Below are 27,357 nucleotides of genomic sequence, written 5' to 3'. Positions count from 1 at the left end.
CCAACATTAAAGATTCCATGGTTCTATGAACGGGCCCCCTGCAGGACCACCTCTACCTAGGGCACTCAACAGCCGCCCGGGCGAGGCCCTTCCTCCGACGGCCGTGCAGCTCGGGCCGCGATCGCCGCGGCGCAGGGCGAGGAAGCGCCGAGAGCCGACAGCCCTCCGAACGAGACGGCAGTGAGCACGTCCTCCCGCCGCTAGGGGCGGTACTACGGCTCCCGAAGGGCTGCGGGCGCAGAGGGCGGGCCGCCTCGCTTCCTGCTCCGGCGCTGCCCCGGCGACGCCGCGGGAACCGATGGAGGGCGCGGAGGCGCGGGTGTCGTGCCCCGTGTGCCTGCGGGAGCTGCCGGGCGCGCTCATCAACGCGCACTTGGACCGCTGCTTGCAGGCCGCGGAGGGCGAGGCGCAGCGGGACTGCTCGCCTCCTTCCAAGAGGCCGCGCCTCGCTTCCGCCAAGTCGGGCGGCGAAGCGGAGGAGCGGCCCGAGGAGGCCCGCCCGGCGGCCGCCCCCGTTTTCTCCCTGTTTCGCGGGGGTCGGAGCCCGGGAGCCCCCGGCGGGAGGAGCGGGGCCGGGCGGGGAGATGCCGCCGAGCTGCCGCAGGAGGGCGGCGGGCCTGCGCTGCGCGGGGCGAGCGTGGCGCAGCGGCTGGAGGGGCAGCCCCTGGCCGACAGGCTGCGGCCGGACACGCTGCAGGACTACGTGGGGCAGGAGCGAGTGCTGGGCGCCCACACCCTGCTGCGGTCCCTGCTGGAGTCCCACGAGATCCCCTCCATCATCCTCTGGGGACCGCCGGGCTGCGGCAAGGTGAGTGCCTGGCCCTGCGCCGGCTGGAGCTGGGTTCACCCTCAGGGCCCTGCACTCTGCCCGGCTTCATTTTCGAGGCTGGTGGACTCCAAGGGAGGGACTCGTGTCTGTGCTCACTGCTCACTTTTTTTCCCTGTCTGTTACCTTGGCTTCTGTGGTGACTGTCCGCTAGTTTGCACTTAGATTACGAAAAACGTAGCTTACTTCTAGAATAAAACATAACCCACGCCCATCATCCCTATTCGCTGCAGCTTGGACTTTGATTACACAGGCCAGATTAGGTTCATTGCAGCCAAAGGGCTTCTTCTAGTAAACTCCTAATCCATTAAATAAATGTAGAAGCTGGGAAGCTTGAAAGCAGCAACAGAATAGAATCATAGGATTTGATTTGGAAAGGCCCCTTAAAGGCTGTTTAGTCCAACTCCCCTGCAATGAACAGGGGCACCTACAGTGAGATCAGGTTGCTCACAGCCCTGTCCAGGCTGACCTTGAGTGACTCCAGGCACAGGGCATCCACCACCTCTCTGGGCAATCTATGCCACATAATAAAAACTTTTTCCTTATATCTAAATGTATAGGAAATGAAGTAAGCTTACAATAACAGCTTGCAAACGCAGGTTTGCTTTAGCGCAAAAGTTCTGTCTCCTGACAGAATAAGACTTCAGTGTGGAAGGCAGCCAACACTGGCTAGGTGTGCTCTGTTAGGCACACATCCACCTTCATGCTTGCAAGCCATCAGTTGATGTTCCAGTTGCAGGTTCTGACTGCTGCACTCTCGTATCCTACATCTTTTAAGATACCAAGGACAGAGGCTGATAAAATCCCAAAAGGCACTGTAGTGCAGCATGGCAGTGAAAGGATCCACAACTGGAGTGAGTGAAGGACCAAACAAATGCCTTGAGTGTGTTCACTCCAAGATCTCAGCTTGACTCATTCTCCCTGTATTTCATATTGGGATTTGAGGGGGGAGAAGCTAAGCAAGCAAAATACATGCTCTGTCAGTCTAATGTGTGCTCAGCTTTAAGTTTTACATATTATATGCACGTGGTTGTCTTGACTGTGTGTAAAAGGAAATGTGGGATATGTGAGATAATGACTAATGAATTAATGCTAGCAAAGCAGTTAAGAGCAAGTTGCTACCCTGTCATTGTCAGTATACTTCTTTTGAAGATAAAAAGCGACTTCGTGTGTGTGATGTTTGTATAATACCAGTTAATCACAATTAATAAGAAGAAGGTATGAGAGTGGTTGATACATGGATTAATACTGTTGGCAATGATGTACTAGGTTGTTCAGGCTAGACAACACACACCTGAAAAGAATCAGCTGGTGAATGTACACCATTGCTACTTCCTTTAAAACAGCAAGATAATACCAGGAAGAAAGCAGTAGATGAGGTAAAGGAGCTGTTGGAGTGGGTCCAGAGGAGAGCGTTGATCAGAGGGCTGGAGCACCTCTTGTGGAGACAGATGGAGGGAGCTCATAAAAATGGTGCTCCTAAAGGTTTTTGTGGGTTTTTGAGGTGATTGTCACATTCAGTGTCTGGACAACAACTGAGCTCAGCGTACTTTTAGTTGTATTCTGCTGAGTCTACAGATATTTTGAAAGGCTATGGAAAAGCTTGTACTTGAGGTGGTGACAGCTCACTGTTGTGCTACAGATGCTACAGATCTACTTTTGGAACCCCCTGTGTTGCTAAGATTGTTTTTGAATAATGGGTGATCTGTTTCCTGTCATGTCACTTTCACTCACCCATGGTGTACCTTCCTTATTCATACACCTTGAGTGCAGTTGTGTTTAGTAAGCTTGCTACTTGCTGAGCTTAAATTCTGCTACTGATCAGACTTGCCTTATGACTTGCATAACGACTGCCCTTTTAGAGCTGTGGTTGAATTGAAGTCATATGAGGGTTCTGTATTTCACTTGGGTATTAATTCCTGTCCATGCAAAGTAAACTAATCCCCTTAAAGATGGAAAAAGGAGTACATGGTTGCCTGCCTACCTCTTTTCATGTACTATTTTGGATGAATATATATAAAATGTCTAAGAAGATGTTTCATGGAGAAGTAACCTGAAACGCTTGGAGAACTGACTGACAGCAGGTCTATTTTCTTTTTACACAAAGAATCACATAAATGAATGTTTGAAATTTAAATGGTCTTGTGAAGGAAAAAATAAGTATTAGCACTGTCTAAGGATCTCGTGGACTGATATCTAAACCTTTTTCTACTAAGCATAGTCCTTTTCACTAGGAAAAATACTGAAAAAGAATATTGTCTAGCTTCAAATGCAGCAAGCTCACGTGCTAAGCTCTGTCCATCAAAGAAATTAACCTTACAGTAGAGGGTTGGTGCTAAAAGAGGGATGTGATTAAATATGTTGATCTAAATTTGGACATGCTGTGTAAGGTGATCATTTGGACTTCTTAAACTTCTTCATTCTCCTGCTACCCATGGAATTGGCTTATTGCTGCCCATCTCTACTTTCCTCCATTTCTATAGCCAAATAACATGTTAACCAGCACTTCTTTTAGAAAGAGTAAAGCAGGACTAAGTAAAAAAATAAGTGGACGTTGAGTTAATACTTGGGGACAGATGTCAAATGCATGTATGCATTATTTATCAGTCTGGACTTCTGTGCTGGCAACCCTGCCCACAGCAGGAGAGTTGGAACTGGATGGTCTTCAAGGTCTTTTCCAACATGAGCCATGACAGACTGCTCTCATCTGAGCTAGAAGAGAATCAAATGCAGTATTTGACACTGGAGATCAAGAATGCTTTCTGAGAATTTTTATTATGAAATACATCAAAGTTGGGTACCTAGTTAAAAATACATTGTGTTCTGATCTTACTTGCTTTTGGAGCACTTGGCTAGTCAAGGAAACACAATGAAAACCAGGATACTTCTGTTGTGAGTTGACTATCTTTTGAGTTTTCATCTGTAATGAGCCTTCTTATTTCAGGACAGCATGATCTTTGTACTTCTAATCTATCACCTTAATTTTTTATGAAGTCAGAATGCTTTAGGTGAGCTTGCTATGTCTCTTTGTTTCTGTTTTTACTTTTGGCACTATTAGTGTTGAATACATGAATGTGAATTCTGCTGTAAGCTGACCAGACAGAGAATAGAAGAAGAAAAGCTGCCTCAAAGAGATGCTGTGGTTTTTAACTTCTGAACAGTTAGCTTGTTCATCCTGACTATGCAAATTTTTAAAAGCCTGCATGAATCCTGGTGTAATCTGAGTATGCTGCACTATGATTTATGACACCTTAATGCAGGGATTTAGATTTTTGCTTGTCTGCCATGGGGCACCAATTTTAGTAAAGAGTTAGCGAGGGGACACGAGTAACTTGAGCACAGAATAATTTTGCTGCCACAGATAGAGTTTAAGCCTTATAAACCTGAACGTTCTGTTTTAAATACGATAAACATTCCCTCTTGTGTATGCCATTTAACAAGGAAAAATGTAGGCAACGTGTTTGGAACTTGCTCCCTGTAATTAATAGGACACAGAGCATTTATGCATGATTTTCTGGGGTCTGCATATGCAAGTTGGTACCAAGTTAATATGCCATATTGATACAAGTGCAAAACATAAAAAATCACCCACAAGTTATCCTGTAAATTTCCATCAAATGACCTCTGAGTTTATATTTCAAGGAGACCCTTGTATTTCTTTTTATTCAAGGCATTTGTCAGGATGGATCGGATGCAGCGCAAATGGAAAATGAGATTTTTATCTGGAAATGTGTATTGTCTTTTACAGAAGCATGGAGTCCAGAACAACTCTGAACAATAAGCTTATCTTTGCAGTTGCCTAGGTGAAGTCTTCAGATGCCTAATTTTGCTTATGCCAATTTAAATCTGCCATAACTTAGGTAGGGTAGTGCTATAGGAAGACAAAACTGGAATTAGCTCAGCATATTTGTATAGCAGTTGGAATATAATGAAACAAGCCTGGATGCAGCAAATGGAGACAATACTCCATTTCAGGAAATGATGTGCAGTGACCTTGCCTCTGTTTATGCTTGGTCTGACTTGGATTCTGGAAGTGCTCTAAGCCACATGCTGTTGCTGTTGTTTGGTGACACTTTACTCCTCCAGTAGTCTCACAGTAGGCTATTTGGGGTGTGAGGAACCAAACAAGTTGAGTAAGAATAGCATCTGCCCTTATGTAAGTGCCAGCTGCTGCCACTTCTGATTGCATTTATCTCAGTAGGCGTGTCAGAGCCACGTTCATCAGCCGTCCTGACAATTTCCTTTAGGCATAACCTGATGTGTTGCCTGTGTCTCTTGTGGCACAGTGTGGGTTCAGCTCAGGGGTGCTGCATAGGACAGTTTTAAGCTGTATCTCAGGGAGCTGCTTCCCCATCAGGCACCTGCAGGGGCTGATGCTGGTGATGGTGTCCATCTCAGGCCTGTGAAACTGCACGTGGCCTACTGTGACTGGTCATCAAGCACAGTATGGCCTTGGCTCCCACTGCCCTCAGAGGGAGGGCTGAAGGTGAGAAAAAAACTGTTGATGGTAACAGCAAGTAAAGAAAGGTTTGGCAATCCTGTCCAGGATAAAGGAAGAGGCAAAAATACAGGGCGAGTTATAATCAGAGAACAGCAGGATGCCAGAGCATAACTCTGGTAACTTAATTGAAGACTCTGTAAGTATGTAGATGTATCTAGCCTGTTGTGCTGTTTTTGTACTGGGCTTTCTCCATCTTTTGTCATCAGTACTGCATGCGTAATTTCCACTGTGGAAAAAAAAAAAACAGAAAAATCCCTTGGTGGAGAAGCCTAGATGCCAGCCAGATTATCCATGCTCAGGAATAATTTTTGCTGTGCTGCAGTCTGTACACTGGTACCACATCTGCTTTGGTCACTTGAAGATACCTGAGCAGACTGGATGCCCTTTCAGACTGGTTGGGATAAGCTTGTTAGGGTGGGGTTTATCCAGCTGCAAGGGAGAGTTCTTCGCCACAGCTTGTTTGCATATAGTGCAGTATGAATGTCAGCTCATCAGAACCAGAAGAGGTGGAGGGACATGAAAGGGCTGTGAGGTTGTGACAGCTGAAAGACTGTGTGTTTTCTATGACTGACATCTGCAACAGTTGTTTTGCCAAATTCATGCAACTCAAGAATGAATAAGGAAAGACACCATGAACAGGAAGCCATAGGCAGGTCCTTAAACAAAGTCTACCTGATCTTCCAGTAACATGACTTAACTATATTAGGTTTCACAGACACCCTCTTGAATTTTTCTTTGCTATGGTCTGACTATATATGTTGCTCTTCCAAGTTTTTCAGCTTCTCTTTCTGAAAAGAGCTGGGCAGTATGACCCCTAATACCTAGATGGGGCTTCTAATGCAGTGCTTGTTGTTTAATGACCTAGTAAGAACTACTGAAATGTAAACAACTCCTTGTGTTTAAGTGGTAAATCAGTTTATGTCAGCATCAATAGGACAGGTATTATTTGTACTTGCATTTTCCTGTGTTCTTCTGGCCCCGAATGTGACATTATGGTAGCACACAGAATGGGGAATTAGGTTGAATTCAAAGAGAGTTGCTCCATCAAGGATACTTGCAGAGGGAGTTCTTGCCCTGCTAACATCCTACTAACTTGAACATCAAATCTGAGCGGTGTGCTCTGGCAGTGAGAGATGTGCTTGGCTCAAGGTTTCTGTTTCGTTCACAGAATCATAGAATATCCCCAGTTGAAAGGAGCCCATAAGAATCATTGAATCCAAAGCCTGGAAGCGCTGTTTGTGGGAGTGGGTTTGTTTCATTGGTGGGTGGCTTGTTTGTTTTGGTTTTGTTTTTTTTTTATTTTGGTGTCTTTTTTGTTGTTACTTGATTTGCTTTTGTATTTTATTTTTTTTTTAGATCTGTGTTTGTTGCAGCTAGTGGGAAAAGAAATGCTCATTTGGGTTGACATGAAAAAAATTCCAGGACAGTGGAGAAGAGTTTCAGTAGCTAAGCGTTCTGTGTGTAGGAGATCTGGAGTTTCTTGGTGTAGTGTGATACTGACTTCTGCTTGAGGAAAAAGTGGGGGAAAAAATGGAATAATGGGAAATAATAGGGTTACAGAAGAATGGGGTAGGCTTGACCTCTATTTGATGAGCAGTTTGATGGGCTAAATGATTGACTGTAGAGAATAGAGGGAAGAAGCCAAGAATGCGTCTGTCTGCATCAAGCAGTGCTTTTGAAATACAGTGTGCGTTATTATTAATGCAGCTTTTGCTGACCCAGCAGTTGGCAGAGTGGGAGAGGTTATATGCTGGCTGAGGACCGCATAGCAGATGTCAAGTAGATCCTTGTTTTAATGGTAACTTTCAAACAGATTTCTTTGTCCTTTCCCTACATATTTCTTTGTATATTTTTTTGTTCCTAAAGTAAGGGTAGAAATACAGATCCCTGTGTATCCTCTAACTTTTTTAAATGGTAAAACATTTTATCTGAAGATTGTATGTCTGATTTGACTGACTGAAAAACTCAAGGGTTCAGTTTCTTTTTGGCTTACAAGTATCAATTTCTTTGCTTGTACTGAGATACCGTGCAAAAATTTTGACTTTTGACCCTTGCTGGAGGTTGTGCTGAATGATACAGTGGAAAAAGCCATTCACCCTGTGTGCAGGAAAAAAAAAAGTGATCTCTGCAGTCTTGAATGCCTCGATTTAGATTTGTGTTGACCTTAACAAATCTCTTCATCTATGTCACCTGATATTGATGAAGTGCGAGTTATCAGTTTAAGTGGTGCTATAAGAAGAATAGCAAATTCTACTTTTTCCTCTCTCCACTGTTACTGTTAGAGAAAGAAGTGGTGCACTTTTCATATTCAGATTTGATATATTGGGGGTTTTCTTGCTTTCAGTGCTGGTGAGGCATGAATACATGCTGAATCAAGTCTCTTTTGTAAGGAAACGCCAACTTCAGTCTTAGAGTTTTGTTTTCTTAGCACGGTTTCAAGTGTCACTTTTTGGGGGTTTTTTTGTTCTTCTTTCTGTTTTTTGGTCTCCCAGCCCTCCCTGATGTCTATAGGCTTGAACAACACTCTGGAAAATGCTTATGTCAGTCTTGTTTTCTGCAGCATTCCCAGGAGGGGAAGGGCTGCTGCTTTGAGCTCCCAGGGACAAGAGGGGATCTGGCTCAAGTCTTACATCAAGACATGAAATGATACGTCTTCTAAAGACAGGAACCTCTTACAAAACCGAAAGCAAAGATAGATAATAACACATCTTTCCCCTTTGTTACCCCCGTCCCATCTTAGGCTGGTTGCCATATCAGAGATGTGGAGATCCTTTAAAGAGACAGAGCAGCACTGTTAGGACATGCCAGTGGCAGTGGTCTGATAGATGGTGGCTTCTGCAGTCTCTCTGCAAGAGGATCAGGTTTGAAGCACCTGCTGCTTTAACCTCAGTGCTTAGAATGTCTTCTGAAGCAGTTTTATCAGCACCTGTCCTGCTCCTCAGCTGCTGAGGCTCTCCAGTGTCCTCGCCTCCTCCTTTAACAGAAGTGAGGTGATGGAGAAAACGCCTGTTTTTCTCTAGCAGTACTTTAAGACGGAGGTAATACAGCTCAAGGCATGCAGATACACCTTAGAGGAGTGATGGAAGGTCTGAAGACCGTGCCTGTGTTCAGGTGTAGAGAATCTGCTTGCAAGATAGTGCTGGAGGCTGCCTCTGTGCTTTACTGGGGGCAATGAAATGTGCTATAAATAAATGACAATGTGACAGAGCTGTCTACAAGGAGAGAAGAACAACAGAGCTGCTTACTGAAACCAGCCAATGGTTTGTTTAGGCAGCTACCCTTTTCTACCCCAGGCTTGATGACTCTTGACTGTTCAGATTGAGTTATATTTTCTGAAGTAAGCATGTAGTTTTTCAGTGCTCTCGTTCTTTTGTGGGGAGCTGCTTTTTGACAAATTTAGTTTTTATGTGTGATGGAAATAGAAAAAGCTGTAACAACATTTATGTAGCTTTTTCTTTCTTAAATGCAATAGCGCTGTAAGCTCTTCTGCAGGTATCTCAGACCAGCTATTCATCCTTTAAAATACTCTACAGAATAATTGTACAGTGAATCGCAGTCAACCCATCTCCCGTGACAACTGTGTCTTTGGAGAAGAGTTTTTCTTCAATGGTGAAAGAGACAGCTGTCGTTGCTGGCATTTTCAGTGTTAAGACTGAGTAGGTCTGGTACTTAAAAGTGCAAGCCTTAGAAATGCAGTGTGGAATTGGCAGCTACTCCTAGCGGAAAGTTTCTGAGTCTTCTGTGGGCTACAGTTGCATGAACTAAAATACCCTATTCTTTGAACTGCCAGCACTGTCCCTGTGTCCAAAATACATGTTTTTGTTATTTATATACTGTCTTCAAATTAGTATTTTGTGCCCAAAGTGATTTTTATTACAAAGTTATCCCCTACTGCTTTTTCAGACTACCCTCGCACATATAATTGCCAACAGCAGCAAAAAGAAAGGCATGAGGTTTGTGACGCTGTCAGCCACAAGTGCCAAGACAAATGATGTTCGAGATGTCATCAACCAAGCCCAGAATGAAAAAAGACTCTTCAAGAGAAGAACCATTCTCTTTATCGACGAGATTCATCGGTTCAATAAATCTCAGCAGGTATTGTGTTGCACTGCTTGCTTGGAAAAAGCCTTTGTCAGAACATCTGTGAAATTCCCTACTTAAGATGATAACTTACTTTGGGCATTTGATTTTAATTTTAATGCTTGTGGTAAATGAATTATGTAATGCAGTATTTATGTCTCTAACTAACTGCCCGACGTCGATGTGCTGTTCCTGTGATTCAAAGATTGAAAGAAAAGGCTGAGCTGTACCTGTAGTTGATTTGTGTACTGGGCTTTAGATGACGTTTTCCTGGAATTTTATTACTTCATATTAGTGACATTTGCTGTACATACCTTCATTTCAGCCTGCACTATGGTGATAACATTCCAGGTTGCTTTTTAAAAAGTGTGGAATGCAGATTTGCACAGAGTGTTTGTTTTAATGCTGTGCTCTCCTCTCTGCAATAACAGAGAAAATAAAGGCATAGCATGGTTCTTTGGGACAGTATGTTGCTGCAGCCATCACTTGGCTGTTTCCTATTTCTTTTCCTAGGTATAATATTTTTTAGTCGTGCCATGGAAAGCTTAAATTCTGTCCTGATGGTTAAGGATACATCCATGGTTATGGAACTAAGACATGGATATGGAACGGTGTTGTGATCTTCCTGTAGTTTTCTGAGATGTTCTATTGAATTAGATGGAGAACTGCAGCCCTACACATTGGTTCAAAGAGTTAGAAGCAGCCTCATTATTTGTTATGTTTGATAAGGCATTTTCATGTTACCTCTTTTGCCACACAACAAAATGAAGTTGCCTAAGTAAACTAAAAGTTTACAGACTTTCGATGCTTCCTTTTTAGCTGGTAGAGTCATTCTCATTGCAAGAATGGATCACCAAGGTGAACAGCTCACCATGTGCATGAAATTAAATCATTTAATTAGCTGAGCAGATGAGCTGCCTTGTCAGTGAGGTTATTTGTCACATCAGCAGGGAACCCACAGACTCACAACGGCAAAAGAAAGTATTTGAAAATGCTAGGTAGCCTACTCACATGGGATGTTTCAGGTTGTCATTGATTGAAATCAGTTGTTTCTGCTTCCCTCCCATACTCAGGACACTTTCCTTCCTCACGTCGAGTGCGGGACGGTGACTCTGATAGGAGCAACAACAGAAAACCCGTCCTTCCAGGTCAACGCCGCTCTTCTCAGCCGCTGCCGGGTGATCGTTCTGGAGAAGCTGTCAGTTGAGGCGATGGAGGCAATTTTGCTGCGGGCCGTCAAGTCCTTAGGGGTCCAAGTTTTGGGCCAAGGCAACCAGCACAGCAGCTCTGCGACTGGCAGCAGCGACGAGAGCTCGGAGTGAGTACTTTATGGGCTGCAGGGTGTTAACGCGCACAGCCTGAGGAATTGACTGCCTGCCAGGGAGAGGATGAAGCGCTTAGGGGGTGGGAAGAGAAACCCTAGCCACTTCTGATAGTAAAGAAAAGAAGTGGCAGCATATGGCAGGGGCAGCAGGGTGACAGGAGGGAGGGAATTCAGAGCACTGGCTCTCTCCATCCAAAACATAATCTTACCGTCTGGATTAGGACAGAGTTTTAACTTGGATCTGTAGCTCCTGGCTCACCCCCCAGGATATTTAAATCCATTCCTCTGCTGAGGATTTGCTGTGGAAGCCTGTAACTGAGTCTTTTTCGTATCTTAATGTGCATTACTTCTTGTTATGGGTTGTGAACGCATCACGTTTCCACTTAGTAACAGATGGGGCATCCCCTATTAAATTAACTTGGAAGTGCGTGACAAAAGTTTGTTGTTTTCTAAGGGTTTTTTCAATGGAATCAGAGAGGATGTTGCTGGTCTGTAGCTTCAGCATAAATGCTACATTATATTCTGTGATGTGCTGGGAGTGTTTGCTGTGAGATGTTAATAGATTATTTATTTTTTCTGCCCCTTTTTGTCCAAACCAGATAGTCATATTAAACTCTGGGGAGAGTTTGAAATAAGTGAGATCAAGATTCATCTCTATGGGATGTATATTTGGCTTTTGAAATGGCTAGCTAGCAAATAAGAATAATGCTTGGTCCTATGCTGCTTTCATGAAAGTCATCATTACAATTGTTGCGTGATGGTGCTCATGTGTACTGCTAGTCAGTTGAAGTGTATTGATGTGATGGAAGTGTGTAGGCACTCTGTGAATTAGATGAAAGAGAATATATTGTGTCCTTTCAGTATTATCACAGAATGCAAGCAGTAAGGATAGCTAGCTGGGATGCTGTGGTCAGGAAAGGGACTGAAAGATATCATCCTCACTTCTGCCTTTTTTTTTCTTTTTTTATTATCCTTTTCATTTTTTTAAGGTATCGTGGCTTGTTTTTACTCCTTTGTAACATCTATGTGGTGATAGGAATCTTGGAAGAGAGGGCAATAGAACATGTCATCTTTAACATAAAGGCACAGCTGTGCTTGTGGCCACACCCTGACTGAGGTTCAGAGACTTTCCTTTCTGTATAGGATTAAAGTAGGAGGCATAGTTTCAGTTGCAGTTGTTTGGGTTTGGGTTTCACTGGATTCCCTGTATCTGTAACCTCCTGTTAGCAGTAGATGATTTAAACAGCACAGTGTGGTGTTTAATCAAACTCGAAGAAGTCTGGCAAGCAGACTGTCAGACTAACACAGTTTCAAAAATATATCCATGAAGAGAAAGTGCCCCACACCAATTACCAAGTGGGAGCCAGATGCTTTGAAGTCAGAATTTAAGAGGTTTTGTTGCAATCTTGTTTAACCTTTTTTATTTGTATTTTCTACTCCTATCTGGTTTTGATCAGTAGCTCATAGACAATCTTGCTGTGGAATTTGGCTTTTTTTTTTTTTTAAGCCATTCTATCCCTTTCTCTGATTCAGTTTTGGTCTCATTGTTAACTCCTCCCTGCTTCACACCCCATGCTATTTTTGCTCCTTCATTTCCTCTCCACCTACCACTCTCCAGGAGCAGCTGTGTCTTGTTTCACCTTTTTTACCTCACCAAATCTAGACAGCAGGGTTAGCATTAGACTCAGGTAGATAAGTGTTCAATCTGTCCTGGGGAACAAATGAAAGGGATGTTAAGAATTACAGCTGAGTTGGTTGTTCACTTTGGTCACCTTTTTCAGAGTTGAAAAAGGTGCTGTAGCACTGCATGTCCCCAGATGTGAGGAATGCCCCCTTCAGAAGGGAGGCAGAGCTCCAGCCAAAAGGCAGAAGAGGGGCATGAACATTAAATTATGGTTTCAGTCTCCTTAAGGAGTAAGTTTGTTTCTAACCATGTGCAGTGTGAAATTCTGCATTTGCTACTAGGAATCTGTTTCTGAGATGGTCTTGGTATCATGTCACTTGTGTGACCTTGTTTAGATTTTGGAAAGGAAGATGATTCTTAATGGTCTCTACCTTGGTGGTGAATCTTCGCTAGTTTCTACAGGTACCTTGTGTGCGCAGTGAGAGTGAAGCCATTGCTGAATTTCATCGGTTTCATTGGCTCTGCACTATGTGCATATATAGCAGTTATCAAAAGGAAAAGTGTACTTGACCAGGATCTATTTCCTTAAGTTTTCTTGGTGGCTTTTTCTTGTCTTGTTCCCACTGTTGCTGCAAGTTCATAATAAGGTTAGACTACCTTGCTTCTTTTTTTCACTTGTGGTCTTTTCTTTCTGTAGAGTTGAACCACAGAGAGGCATTACAGAATTTGGCATCTTTTTCTTTATGTCATCACGCTTGTGCTGGGCTGCCTAATTCTGGGTCCAGCATTTGGGAGCTGAGCAGAGGGGCAGGATCACCACCCTTCACATGCTGGCAGCACCTGGCTTCACGTAGCCCAGGGCACCATTCAACTTAGTGACTAGGGGGTCCCTTGCTAGTTCAGCGTAATGTCCAGCAGAACTCCAAAGTCCTGTCCAGCTGGGTAGAACGTGGTGACTTTCCTCCCCATGTGCAGAAATCTATGCTTCCCTTCACTGAGGCCCATGGGGATCTTGCTTGGAATGTAACAGCGGCACAGCAGCAGGAAAAAGGGCAGAAAGCATTAGGGATAGGGAGTAATGGCTGCAACCATTATGCTGTTAGAAGCACCAGCACATTTTCTTCACTCTTTGTTTCTGCTTTATTTCCATGGTGGATGTGGACAGCAATGACGGGGCTGATGTGTGGCCCAGCTTCTGCACAGCCCCAGTCTCCCCAACTCCATCACTGTTGTATTGCTGCTGGTTGGGTGGCCTCTGCTTTGGTGATGCCAGGTGCTGGCAGTTACTGGCCTTCCTCTTGGAGGTTCACTGGGTCCCCCCAGGTGGGCTGGTGCCAGGGGGCTGTGAGAATCCTTCTTTGTTTTTTGGCTCAAAGCTTGCTTCCTGAGATATTTCTTGTGATAAGACCCTGAGTGATTTGTTGAGGAGGCAACTAATGGGTGCTAACTGTGTGACAATCGATATCGCTTTGGGAACATTTGAAAGCCCCTTCCTCCAGAGCTGCTTGCTCTGTAGAAGAGCAGATGAGAGTGCTCAGGAGTGTTCACTGGCGGAAGATCTGGCCTGTGACTAAACAGCTCCAGCTAGTTGTGGGAAAATTGGGAACGATACCATCGTGTTCTGTGAGAAACAGGATGCAGATGGGCATCCCTGCACCCTCTTATCTGCTGACAAGGCCCGGAAGATGGGAACAAAGGAGTTTCTGCTGAGATCCCAGAGCCAGAAGCTGCCACTCAAAGGAGAGCTGACTCAACCACTTTGGATTTGAGCTGTCACTCCAAAGACAGCTGACTTGACCACTCTGAAACTATTGAAAAGGGGCCATCATCACCATGGTCGTCTCTCGTCGTGCTTCTCGTCGTCGTTGTCAACAGAACAACTCTGCCTGACGACCCACCGCTACTGAAGATCAAAGACTGAACTACGGACCACGCTGGATCCATGGAGGTGACTATCTCCCTCTTGCTGCCTATAAAGACCCCTTGCTTCTTCTTTTCTATCTATTCTATCGCCCTCCTTCCCTTCCCCAATTACCCTAATTCATAATAGTGTCCGTCCTCCCCTTCCCCATTTCCCTGATTAAGATTTGTAATAAACTGGTCGGACCAACATTTGAACCGTTGCTTCTTAATCTCACGCCGGGTATATAGATAATAAAAGAACCTCCTCTCCCTCCTATAAATTGGAGCGAGACAGGGGCCCTGCCATAGGTTCTGCCAGCTCCTTACCAGGCACTGACAGATCCAATGTGGAGGTGGAATGGGAGCATGATTGGCACCTCATCCCTCTTGGAACTGGCAGGGCTGCTGAAGGGGGCAGAAGGTTTATTACAAGTGTTCTTGCTACAGCTTTTCATTGCGTTGAAGAATATGGAATTGTTTTCTCATTTCTCCTACATTAACTGGATGATCACTAGCAACTCGTGTTATTTGGAATTTTTCATGGGACAGATGTTAAAAACTGAAATTCAGATACTACATATTAAGATGTTCTGCATCATTAAATCCCTGGTCAGTTGGGACAGGGACAGTTAGCACATCCCAGGGCTGAGGACGTGCAAGATGATCAAGGGCAGCTCTCCCCTGCGCTGGGGAGCCTATCGCTGGGCCCAGCGCTCCAGCTGCAGCCTCCTTAGAGCTGAGCAGAGGGGCAGGATCAGCGCCCTTTGCACGCTGGCAGCACGCTGGCACCTCGTGCGGCCCAGCTCAGCATTCACCTTTGCGGGCAGAGCTCCTTGCCGGTTCAGCCGAGAGTCCGGCAGGACTCCTGGGTTCTGTCCAGCTGGGTGGCCCCGGCTGCGGTGTGGCCCGGAGGTGTTCCACCCCAGGGGCAGAAATTTGCCCTTCCTCCCGCTAGTTTAAATGGCGGGATCATTGGAGTAACTTGTGCTCCATCTCCGACTTGTTGAAGCCCTCACGTGTTTTGTTAGCACTGCCATGAGTGCCGATTCCTGGTGGTGGAAATAAGGTTGTGTTTCTACGCCCTCCCCAAGGAGCGGAATATGGAGGAAGCGTCATGGGTAGGGACAGCAATGCCAACGGCCTGGTCAATAACACAGAGACTTTTTCTTCTTTGTTGTAACAGATGTTCATTTTATTTATTTTGTCTGCAAGCAGCAGGCCGAGAGGTAGATGTCTTCCTCCCAGCCCGCCGGAGCCGTGCTGTGATGGCAGTGCAGTGCCGGCCTAGCGCCGCCGCCGGGGCCGCCTCTTGCGGGGTGGGGACGAGTCCTGGCGGCTGCTGCTGGCCTTCCTCTTCGGGGGGCGCCGGGGCCCCCCACGCGAGCGGTCCCTGCCCTGGGCGGAGGGGCCTGCTGCCGCCGCCTGCCCTGGCTCCTCCTGGGGCTCCTCCGCTGAGGGTGCGGTGGTGGTGCTGGGGCGCCCGGGTCCCCCAGGAGAGCTGCCGGGCAGCTCCTCGGCGCTGGGCCCTGCGGGGCTGGTGGAGCGGCCTGGGCCCGAGGCGGGAGGCTCCAGATGGGAGGTGCTGCTGATGGCGCTGGCTGCAGGTCCGTCCTCCCGTCCTCCAGCAGCGTGGCTGTCCCGGTGGTCCAGCTCGTGGCGGATCGTGGGGCCGTACAGGGCTGCTGCGGTGCCGATGAGCCTTCTTACGAAGGGCACCACATCGCCGTTGGTGATTGGCTGCAGCGCCTGCAGCAAGGCCTCCTCGTCCAGTCCATGCTCACAGAGGAAGTTCATGGTGGTCCACTGTCCCGCATGGACTTCCCACCAGTCATCACTGGACTCCTGCTGGATCTCGTCCTGCAGCCATTGGAGCAGGGGTTCGAGGTCTCCCTGATGTTCTCTGAAAAATGCAGCCCAGACCTCGGCTGGAAAGTTGTGCTCAGGTGGGATGAGCACCGGCTCTGCAGGCCCCTGCTCCTCCTGCAGGCCTTGATCTTGACCTGAGTGCGCTGCGGGCTGCGGGACAGCACACTCGAGGAAGTCATCATCCGACCTCACCGAGTATCGGATAGTTGTAATTTTGTGCCCGCATACGGCACAACTCGGCTTCTTGTAGGCCCACCAGATGGCACAGCCGTAGCACAGCTGGTGTTGGCAGGGGGTCACGTAGGTGACATCCTCCCGAATTTGCCCGCAGATGGGGCAGACCCATTCGGATGCCACGTCCATGGCCCCGGGCTGTGCGGTGGGCTGGGGAGAGCTGAGGTCAGGAAGCTGCTCCCCTCGCTGGTGCTGCAGCAAGCAGAAGGTGTTACGAACTGCAAAAGAGAGAGAGAGCCCGCGGTCACTCGCTGCCCCGGTCCCTCAGCAGTAAACCCTCCTGGTCCCTGTTCCCCACCAGCTGCTTCAGGGACTGTGATGTCCTGCACCACTCACCTCTGCCGCTACAAGCGCACCCTGTGCGGCCCCAGCTGCCCGAGGCAGGCAGGGCTGGGGGAAACGCTGCTGATACTGTGGGACGGGCACCAAGAACTGGTGCCAGCAGCCCCACAGCTCAACGCAACCAACTCGCTCAGTGCTCCAAGTCTCGCAGCTATGCTCAACTGGAGTCCAGGCATGAGTGCACGCTACCTCTGCCAGAGCCCAGATCTATACAGGAAGGGCTAGCAGGTGTCACGCTAGAAGAGGACAGGAGACCCCATGGGCATAGGCCAGCCTGGGGATGGTCCCTCAGGAATCCCCCTCCAGCTGCCGGCGTGAGGCATTGCCACGCTGCCTACCTGCGCTGCTGCACGCGCCTCTCCGCGATGTCCCGGCTGCCTGCTGCCAGCAGGGTCGGGGTACAGCAAAGTGGCTCTGAGACGGCGTCTGAGAGCTGCGCTAGCAGCACCCAGAGCACGTTTCAGCTCCAAAACTCGCCCTGTCCACACTCCAGTCCTCGCACACTCGCTCGGTCGGAGGCCAGGCACGAACTGCCGGGCCGGGCTGCCGCGCCCGCGTTAAAGCAGCGTGGGCCAAGCAGTCACAATGCGTCGCACGGAGACGTCACAAACCACGGCTCGGCCGTGTCGCCAGTGCTCACCTTCACTGGGTGACATCACCACCCGTCCCACAGCGATGTCGCCGTCCATTGCTTGCTCATCACCGTGCGCCGGCCTCACCTGCTGCACGCGTGCCAGCAGCACTGCAGCCCCAGCACACGTTCCTGGGCTTTCCGCAGCGCCGCTGCCCGCTCCATTCCCCCCCACATCTCGTGTGCTCAGTGTCAGTGTTTCCCACCAGTCAGTGGCACCTGGGCTGTGTCTTCCCACAGGCCCATTGGGTGGCTCTGGCCATGACACACAGTGCCAGGCACGTGCAGCAGGAACGTTTACTATTCAATAAAATTTCCACTTTCATCTGTTTCTTGGACTAGATGATCTTTGAGGTCTTTTCTAGCCTTAGTGATTCTATGAGTTTTGCTTCCCACGTGCATAATTGCTGTTGAGTGAACCTTTCAGAAAATTGGAACATATGGTCATGCTGCTCTCCCGGATGCTGGCAGCATTCCTTCATTGATGCATTTAATGTTTTCTATTCAATCTTAAGTGTGCAGTGTTCTGGTCTGCTGAAAAGCCAACTACTGCAGAAGCAGCTTAAGGCTGCTGATTAGCTTGAGCAGGATAGCAAAAGGGGACTGCATTTGACTATAAAAGAGAACTAGAATTACTAATAGGTTTTCATTACAGAGATGCTGAATTGCTGCAGGGGCAACTGTCTGCGCTTGTCAAAGTGCTGTGAAATTAACTGACCACCAGTGAATAGGATGTGTGTGCGTACTGCGCCTGAATATGGCCACCTATGCAAGAACCCCAGGCTGTCCCAGCTGGTAACAGCCTACTGAACAGTTTTGTTCAGTAGCTGCACAGGGTTTGCTTGCTACGTACCCCATACACTTCCACTGTCAGGCCTACAGTGGTTATCTGATGCATGTCAGGGATTGCTATCCTGATCCTACTCAGTTTGTGAAATGTGATGAAATAAAAGCCTGACATGCTTCACATGTAACTTCTGGTCTGTTGGTGTTCAGCTGATGTTGCCACGTCCGAACTCAGTGGACGAGGTGGCTCTGCTGACCTCCTGACTGACGTGCCAGAAGGTTTATTAGAGGTGCACTTGCTACAGCTTTTCACTGCATTGAATAATGTGGGATTGTTTATTTCTCCTGCGTCACTGGTGCCTCGTATTCAATTTGGAGTTTTTCACTGGGCAGTTTTTACATAATGAAATTCGGATTCCTCATCTTAAGCTGTTCTCCATTTTAAAAATGCATGGAATTCAAGCCAAAGATCATGATACAACTGAAACGTTTCAAAAATTAAGGAGATCACTCCCAGCTGTGCACTGTTACTGGGTTTGAGTTTGACTCTTTACTCTTCTGTGTGTTCTCCTTCCTCTGATAAGTTCCTGCTTTTGTCACAGTTGGATGTTTGGGACGGGCTCTGCTTTTGTGAGTTTGTCTGTGCACTTTGTAGGCACGTTGAAGGAGGTGAGCAGAGACAAGACCGCGGTTTATGTTAATGTCTTTTCAGCCAATGTAGAATTTAATTCTTAAGAAATACAGAGCGTCACTACAGAAACTGGAATCCTTTTCTGTGTTGTGTCATCACACGTGTAATGTCTCCTTATCAGTTTTACATCAGTTAGCGGGTTTCTCTACGGTCAGATATGCGTTGTTACATTGTCGTCATCTTCACTGCCATCGCATTGTGTCTTGTAAAGCATTCAATGAGTTAGTGGGGGTTGGGGAACATGAAAGGAAAAAACATGCATTCGTCTTCGCATTCGTCTTTTCATTCATGGCTTTTTACTTCTATCATTTCAGTGCTGCCCTGAGTGTGGTATCTCAAATTTAAGTCAGATGATAAACTAGATGGTACGTGATGTATTTGGTGCTAGGTAATGCAGTAGGCGTGCAGCTCCGTGAAATGAAGGATTCCTGGTTTCCTGTTGGCAAGCCAAGACGCCATGCAGTTCAGGTTGTGAGTGTCTATATTAGAAGTACTGAGAGGTTTTGAATTGGCTGGTTTGCAAATCAGTGTTTAACATGGGCTTCCTTTTGGTCTTCTGTGTTGAACAATGCAGGAAAATTGTTCTCTTTTTGGAACATCCATCTGATTTCCTTGCTGAAAAGAGAGTTGCTGGGATAGAGTCCTTCTTCAGAGAGAACAGTGTAAGGCAGAGAACCATGCGTATGGTAGTGTGTAGGTTGCTCCGAAAATAATGCCTCCTATTTATTTCTGTAAAAACTACCACAGATACAAAAAAGCACAATAACATTATTTAATAGAGCAAATTCTCAGCTACCAAACACCATTTTTCAACAGTCACCACTATTAGCTATGTGTTTTTGCCAGCAATGTATGAGAGCCTGCGTGCCACACTTGTAAAAATCTGCACAGACTGTTAAAATTTGAGGTTTTAATTGATCAGAAAAACTACTGTGATTCAGTTCTTCTGAGTGCTAGATGTTTGTTTTTCTTAAGTTCTGAGTGTGTTGGGTTAGAGATCACGGAATAGGGAAGCATTGCGTTACTTCCAATCATTGGCTCTCATCAGCGCGCTGTGCCAACAGCTTGCTTGTGCGTGTCCCTTGATTTCCAAGTAATTTGATACATGTGACACTTGACCATCTTGCTTCATTTTTCTGTTTCCTCATTCAAACACCAAGAGGATGTTTGAAACTCCTTGAAGAAGGTACAGTTATTCTGGAGTGCTGGCTTAAACCCTGTTGCCTCTTGACAGACTCCATAAAGAAATGCCTTACCTAGCACGATGCGCAGCGAGAGAGGAGCATGAGGTGGGATAATGCCACGAAATATTCTTGTTGCAGATTACCTGTGTATGTAGAGGAAAAAGCTCTAAGTACTCTCGCCTACCTTTGTGATGGTGATGCGAGGACTGGATTGAATGGACTTCAGTTAGCAGTACAGGCCCGACTGGCAGCAGGGAAGACCACTGTGCTGAGCCTTACCAAAGGTTGTTCTGTGGATGGAGTTCTGATAACGGAAGAACATGTGAAGGAGGGTCTGCAGCGATCGCACATCCTCTATGACCGAGCAGGTGAGTACCTGACACAGTTTCTGCAAAGTAGCATTTGGAAGAGCCTCCATAATTCCCACTACTTCTCCCCCTTGCGTAGCAGTTGCTCTGATGAAGCAGCAGATACAGTTAAATCTGGCCTAAAAACTGCTTTTTCTTTGCACTAGAGGAGGCTCAGTCAGAATTTCCTCGTTTGTTCTCTCTGCTTCAGAAGCATAGGTGGATTGAGAGACATAGTTGCAACCCTGCCAATAGCTGTGTAGTAAAATGTTTTGGTTTTTTTTAAGGTTATTGGGATATTGAGGTCTAAGAGGCAAGTCTAAGACAAAAAGTAGTATTTTGGTTAGGAGGCTTGTTCTTGCGGTGGCCGGCAAACTTCCATTGATGTCTTTATTTCATTGAAAGTCTTGGTAGTGATCATGTTCACAACAGTGTTATTCAAAAACCTGAGGGGCTTGCTTTGCTTTGAGACTAGCTTTTTAAGGTAATGAATTTTGGAACTTGCTTAGGACAGGTCACTTAAATCTAACACATTCAAGGCTTCCTGTTACGCTAACCACTCTTGCTAATCTTGTGACTTGATATTGCAAAGGTTGGCCACCATGCATTTTTATGTGAGAGGGAGGAAAGACAGTGACTGATATTAGAAATCACACAGATCCCCTTGAATGCCCGTGCAAGTTCTTCAGCAGTACTTAAATTCCTCTGCTGTAGTATCATACATTCATACCAGGTAGCATTTTTATGCTGTGCCTGATGCAGCTCAGTTAACTGTTCCTATCGAAAAGCTGTGATGAGAGATTTCAAAAGGTTGCTGTAGTGTATGTGTCTGCTCTTAGCCTTGTTACAGAGAGGAAATGATGGCTCATTGTCAGGAAATGCCAGCTGTGCAGATATCAGTATATTAGCAGCTGGCAAGTGGCAGATAGGCAGTGGGGAGGGAGAAGAAAAATATTATGGAGTATGTGTGGGAGAGAAGTCATGGTTAGGGAGGAGGAGAAAGAGGAAAATCTGACCAGTTTACTGGTACAATTCTCATGTACTGAGTATGTACCTTTGTGTGTTAGCTGTTGGCTTGTGGCTGCTGTCACATAGAACCTTTGCTCCCAGCCATCCTCTGTGTACTTGATTTCGTAGAGGTGGCTCAGAGTGTTTCTGCCTAATGATCACATGAAGGCTCATGTGCTCATGTCCAGCTTCTCATCCACTAGGACCCCCAAGTCCTTCACTGTAGGGCTGCTCTCAATGAGTTCTTCCCCTCAGTTTGTATAAATAACTGAGATTGCCATGGCCCAAGAGCAGCACCTTGCACTTGACCTAGTTGAGCCTCATTAGGTTCACATGGGCCCACTTCTGCAGCCTGTCCAGGTCCCTCTGGATGATTTCCCTTCCCTCCAATGTATTGACTGCACTGCTCAGCATGGTGTTGTCCTCAAACTTGCTGAGGATGCACTTGATGCCATCATCTGCGTCATTGATGAAGATTTTGAAGAGCTCCAGTCCCAAGGCTGACCCTCTGAGGACACTGCTTGCTATGGGCCTCCACCTTGACATGAAACCATTGATCACAATCCTTTGGCTGCGTCCAGCCGAGCAGTTCGTAATCCTTTGAACAGTCCATCCTTCAAATCAATACCTCTCCAATTTAGAGAGAAGGATGTGATAAGGGACCATGTCAAAGGCTTTGCAGAATTCCAGAAAGATGACCTCTGTTGCCCTTCCCTTGTCCACCGATGCCGTCACTCCATCATAGAAGGCCACCAGATTGGTCAGGCATGAACCAATGGGAATTGGTAAAGCAATGGTTAGGCAGGAGGAAAAAATCTTCTACAGTGAGGACTGTGAAGCACTGGCACAGGTGATGTGGTTGATGGCCCATCCCTAGATACTTTCAAGGCAAGACTAGATCAGGCCCTGGGCACCCTGATCTAGCTGTGCATGTCCCTGTTCACTGCAGTGGAGTTGGATTAGATGACTTTCAGAAGTTCCTTCTATCTCTGAGGATTCTTTATTTCATGTTGTGTGTTTCACGTTTGAGCTGCTCGCTGTTTTCAAGGATGAACGCAACATCTCGTAGGGGATTTGTCACGACTGTGTGCTGTGATCTTATTTCCTCCAAACTTTGTGGTGTGCCATCGTGGTATACTTAAATGTCAATGGTTTGTGGGCCAGTTTGGCCCGTTTCCGTGACTAATGGGGATGGAGGGACTCACAGACCAATGCCCTCCCTGGGAGAGGGGGAAAGGAGATGGGCCGAAAAACAGAACAGTGGCAACAAGCTAGGGGAGAAAATTAATTTACCAAACATAATAGCAAAGTTTGAAATAACACAGTATTATACTATATGATTGGAACTGAAACTAATAAATTACATACAATGAGATGGAAAAAACCCTAATGCCTAGGTAAGATGCCTGGGGAGCAGATGCTGCAGAGATGAACAGTAAGAGAAGGGGGCTGTTTCATGACTTGTGGGCAGTTCTATCTTTCCCTCTACATGGAAATGGAACAGTCCCATCTTCTGGGAGATGTAGTTCTTCTCTTCTGAGAACCAGGTACCTGGAATATCAACAGCCCATGGAACTGGAGCAGTAACACTTCAACTCCCAGTGCACTACAGGATGTCATGATGTGGAATACAAATAACAACAAATCCTAAATCCTGGCACTACTGCAAGGTTTTCCTTTTTTCCTGTGTATAATTCATGTCTGTGTATAACTCATGTCTGTCTTTGACACATGCTTTGTTTTCAAGTTTTATTTCAGGCTTTATTTGATGTGAAATTTCTTTTTCTAAGATATCTCCTGCATATATAATTGCTTTTCTTTTATTCTTCTGCTGCCTTCTCAGCACTCTAAGTATAGATCCCAAAGCCATGTTTCGTGGCTGATATATTCTCATACCTTAGTTTGTGTGCATTAGGAGATACAGATACATGGTCTTCTTCCCAACTTCTTTTCCTTTTTCTGAAGGAAAGGCCATAGGGTGTCAGAAGCAAATTGTTGGCCCTATAATGTTTAAGCAACAGAACAGACCACTCTTATCTTTATCTACTGTGCTGTTAACTGCTGGTGTGGTGATCAGCATGTGAGAGCATGAAGGTGCTGAAAACACCGATGAACAGCATGATGCGTGTTTGAAGAGAACTTGATGAAGCAGGTTATGTTTAAACTACTGTGATCTAAGGAAATACGTTCTGTTCTCTTAAATGTATTTTGCTCCTTTTCCTCCAAATAGCTGTCTTTATCTCTGCTCCCCCATTGTGAACAGGAGAAGAACATTACAATTGCATCTCTGCCCTGCATAAGTCTATGAGAGGCTCAGATGAAAATGCCTCCCTCTACTGGCTTGCTCGAATGCTTGAAGGTGGTGAAGATCCACTCTACGTGGCAAGGAGGCTGGTGAGGTTTGCAAGCGAAGACATAGGTACATACTTCCAGTATTTCTTGGTTGGGATACTATGTTGGACTAAGATCTGCCAGTCTTCTGACCTTCAACATTTAGTACTTGTGGGGTAGGGGTGAAATAAATACCAAAACAAATACTGGATGCACAACAGGTATGAAGTAGTGAAATGGATCGTGGCCAACAAAAAGTGTATGCAGACAGAAGCCTACATTTGATGTCCTTGTGGTGACTGTTGCTGGAGGAACAAAGATTTTTGAGGTTAGGTTTTGACAGTGTATAAATACCGATAGTTTCCAATCTAGCCATGACTGTAGGACACCTTGTGTCACAGAGAATGTGTGTGGCAGGGATGTCTGGGTTTTTGTGTTTGTTCCACTGTTGTAATTACTGTGGAAGCCAAAAGCCTACCGTGAGGTGCAAACCTCATGATAGGTGGGTCAGTAGTTTTAAGGCATTTTGTTTGTCGTGAGCAACAGAAGCAGCAACATTTTTAGTATGTAAATGATGAGTGAAGACTTAGTAGATCTGGGGAAGCTATGTCTGTATAGCAATAGTTCCCCATTTCTTTTTCACAAAAAGGAAGTGAATCCTACACTACCTGCTTCTGCTCAGGCCGCCACTCTGTGGCAACAGATTCAGGCTTTCAAAAGGAAAAGGGAGAAGGTTATGGATGGAAAGCATCTATCTCATGTGCTGCCAAGTATTTTAGTGGGTGTTCCACCACCACCTGAGACTGCAGCTTTGAAGTGTGCATGGGTAGCCTTCCATGGCAGAGAAGAAGAAACATTGTGATTCTAGACTTTAACCTGCTTTCATGTAATCCCTTGTTTCAGGGCTGGCAGATCCTTTGGCTTTAACACAAGCAGTTGCTGCTTATCAAGGTTGTCACTTCATTGGAATGCCAGAATGCGAGGTAAAGGCTTCATTAGTTCACTGATCTAACAGTAACTTAAATTGTAAGATCTTGTTGTAATTATCAAAAAGAAACTGAGATTGCGAGAGCAAGGCAAAGCTATTGGTCCGTTCTAGGCAAGGCTTGGAGTGAGAAAACATTGTTGCTCCAGAAATAGAAGCTGTCCTTGAAATGTCACTGAGCACATGTTGTGTTATTTCAAATAATTTTGTTTTGCTCCTATTCTTGTTTTCTTTCAATTATATATAATAATTGAATAATTGAATAATTGAATAATGACTAATAAATAGTCATATATCCAGCTGTTGTAAAGTAGCTCTTCTTTACAAGTAGCCAAAGTCATGAAGGACTGTGTTGTTGTGAAATAATGTTCATACAGTAGCAGCACCAGGAGGTCAGTATATAAATGAAGGCCTTGTCATGCTACACAAAACATCTGGATTACAGACACTAGAGCTTAAAACAAATCATTTAACATTTTCCCTTCCTTGTTTCCAGGTCATTCTAGCACAATGTGTAGTGTATTTTGCAAGAGCACCAAAGTCTATAGAGGTGTACAGGGCGTATGGCAATGTCAAAGAATGTCTGAGGATGCACACAGGACCTTTACCACCAGTTCCACTGCACCTGAGAAATGCCCCGACGAGGCTCATGAAGGACTTGGGCTATGGTAAAGGCTACAAGTATAACCCCATGTACAAGGAACCTGTGGAGCAGGACTATCTGCCAGAAGAGCTGAAAGGAACAGACTTCTTTAAGGAACGAAGAACGTGACAGCCCTGCTCTGAATACTTCTTGTTATTATGATGCATACGTTTGTACTTGGATGATTTCCCTGCTGATTGCAGCCCAATATTTCTGGAGCTGAGAGGACGAAGTCACTCCGCCCTTGAAGTATTCTTGGTTTTTCTGCTGTCATTCCAAAGGAGTTTTGTAAACCACTGCAGTCAGGCAGTATGGAAATACAAAAGTAAGCTTTGCAATAGAGTTCTGTCACTTCCGTCACCCACTGGTTCGAGGGAATTGGAGAAAAAAGTATCTTCCATTTTTGGCTCTTGTAGAGAAATAAGGAATATGATCATGCTGCTTTTCAAAATGTGTATCCAATTCAAACTTTTAGAATGTTTATTTTCCAGAAGAATAAAGAGACTGTGTTGTCCTCTCCCACACTGTGGGAGGAAGTGCAGGAAACAAAATATAATTGCAATGTAGTTCTTCCTTTTATGATTTTTCAAATTTTCTCCAACAACATTTATTCAACTAATAAACTTGTAGAAAACAATGCTTTTGCATTTGTTTGAATACTTATGTCAGCAGTGTGGTTTTGTAAGTCTGAAGATCCTTTGATTTATCATGTCTTCTTCTATGGCAAATGTAAATTATTTTTGGAACCAGGGTAGTCATGAAAGTCTCTGAATTGATTGTTTCTCTCAAAACTGGAGAGGTGTGGATTTGAAAGACGGACTGTTCAGTGGATTAAGAATTGTTTGGCTGGTCACAGCCAAAGAGTGGTGATCAATAGTGTCAGGGTGGAGGCTGGTCACAAGCAGTGTCCCTCAGGAGTCAGTCTTGGGACTGGTGATCTTCAGCATCTTCATCAATGACAAAGACGATGGCATCGAGTGCACCCTCAGCAAGTTTGCAGATGACACCAAGCTGTGCAGCGGTGCAGGGGAGAGGAAGCCATCCAGAAGGAGCTAGACCGTCAGAAGTGGGCTCATGTCAACCTAATGAGGTTCAACAAGGCCAAGAGAAGGTGCTGCTCTTGGGCCGAGGCAATCTCCGCTGTTTATAGCTGGGGGGAAGAACTCATCGATAGCAGCCCTACAGTGAAGGACTTGGGGGTCCTAGTGAATGAGAGGCTGGACACGAGCCAGCGGTGTGTGCTTGCAGCCTGGAAGCTTTTTGTTTGTTCCACTGTTGTAATTACACTGTTGTATTCTGAGCTGCATTAGAAAAGGGAAGGCCAGCAGGGAGAGGGAGGTGATTGTTCCCCTCTACTTGGCTCTTGTGAGGCCCCATCTGGAGTACTGCATCCAGGCCTGGGACTCCCAGTACAAGGAAGAGCTCTTGGAATGGGTCCAGGGGAGGGCCGCTAAGATGATCAGAGGCTGGAGCACCTCTCCTGTGAAGAAAGGTTGAGGGAACTGGGCTTGTTTAGCTTGGAGAAGAGAAGGCTCCGGGGAGACCTCATTGTGGCCTTCCGGTATTTAAAGGGAGCGTATAAGCAGGAGGGGGATGGCTGTTAACATGGGTGGAAAGTGTGATAGGACAAGAGGGAATGATTTTAAACAGATGGGAGATTTAGGTTAGATCTTAGGAGGAAGTTTTTCACTCAGAGGGTGGTGAAGCACTGGGACAGGTTGCGTAAGGAGGTTGTGGACACCCCATCCATGGCGGCAGTCAAGTCCAGGCTGGATGTGACTGTGGGCAGCCTGGTCTGGTGGCTGGCAGCCCTGCCTACTAGATGATCTTTGTGGTCCTTTTCAACCCAGGCCATTCCACAGTTGTATGATTTTGAAGTTGCATCACTTCCGATGGTTAGCGTAACGTTTTGGTAAATGCTTTTGGAATGCTTTTGGAAAATGCTTTTGTAGTAAAGCACCGTCTTGTATCCTGAGCTGTTTTAGCATAAACTTTGGATTGAACAGCTGAGCCATGCAAATTGAATGCCTGCACTTATATAATTCAGCTTTG

General features: G+C 45.9%; 1 protein-coding gene across 1 annotated transcript; it reads left to right on the top strand.

Moving 5' to 3' along the window:
• Positions 1 to 298: 298 nt before the first annotated feature.
• On the top strand, positions 299 to 25,434 carry WRNIP1 (WRN helicase interacting protein 1; the record flags this gene model as incomplete). Its single annotated transcript, XM_079534038.1, has 7 exons — positions 299 to 808; positions 9,231 to 9,422; positions 10,481 to 10,725; positions 20,130 to 20,359; positions 23,610 to 23,765; positions 24,581 to 24,660; positions 25,159 to 25,434. 7 exons carry the CDS (start codon positions 299 to 301, stop codon positions 25,432 to 25,434), a joined length of 1,689 nt encoding a protein of 562 aa, XP_079390164.1.
• Positions 25,435 to 27,357: the final 1,923 nt, after the last annotated feature.

This window comes from Tetrao urogallus (assembly GCF_951394365.1).
Source record: "Tetrao urogallus genome assembly, chromosome: 3".
Classification (NCBI taxonomy): Eukaryota; Metazoa; Chordata; class Aves; order Galliformes; family Phasianidae; genus Tetrao; species Tetrao urogallus.
Note: the sequence above shows the minus strand (reverse complement) of the source record. Positions and strands in the feature narration are given on the sequence as shown.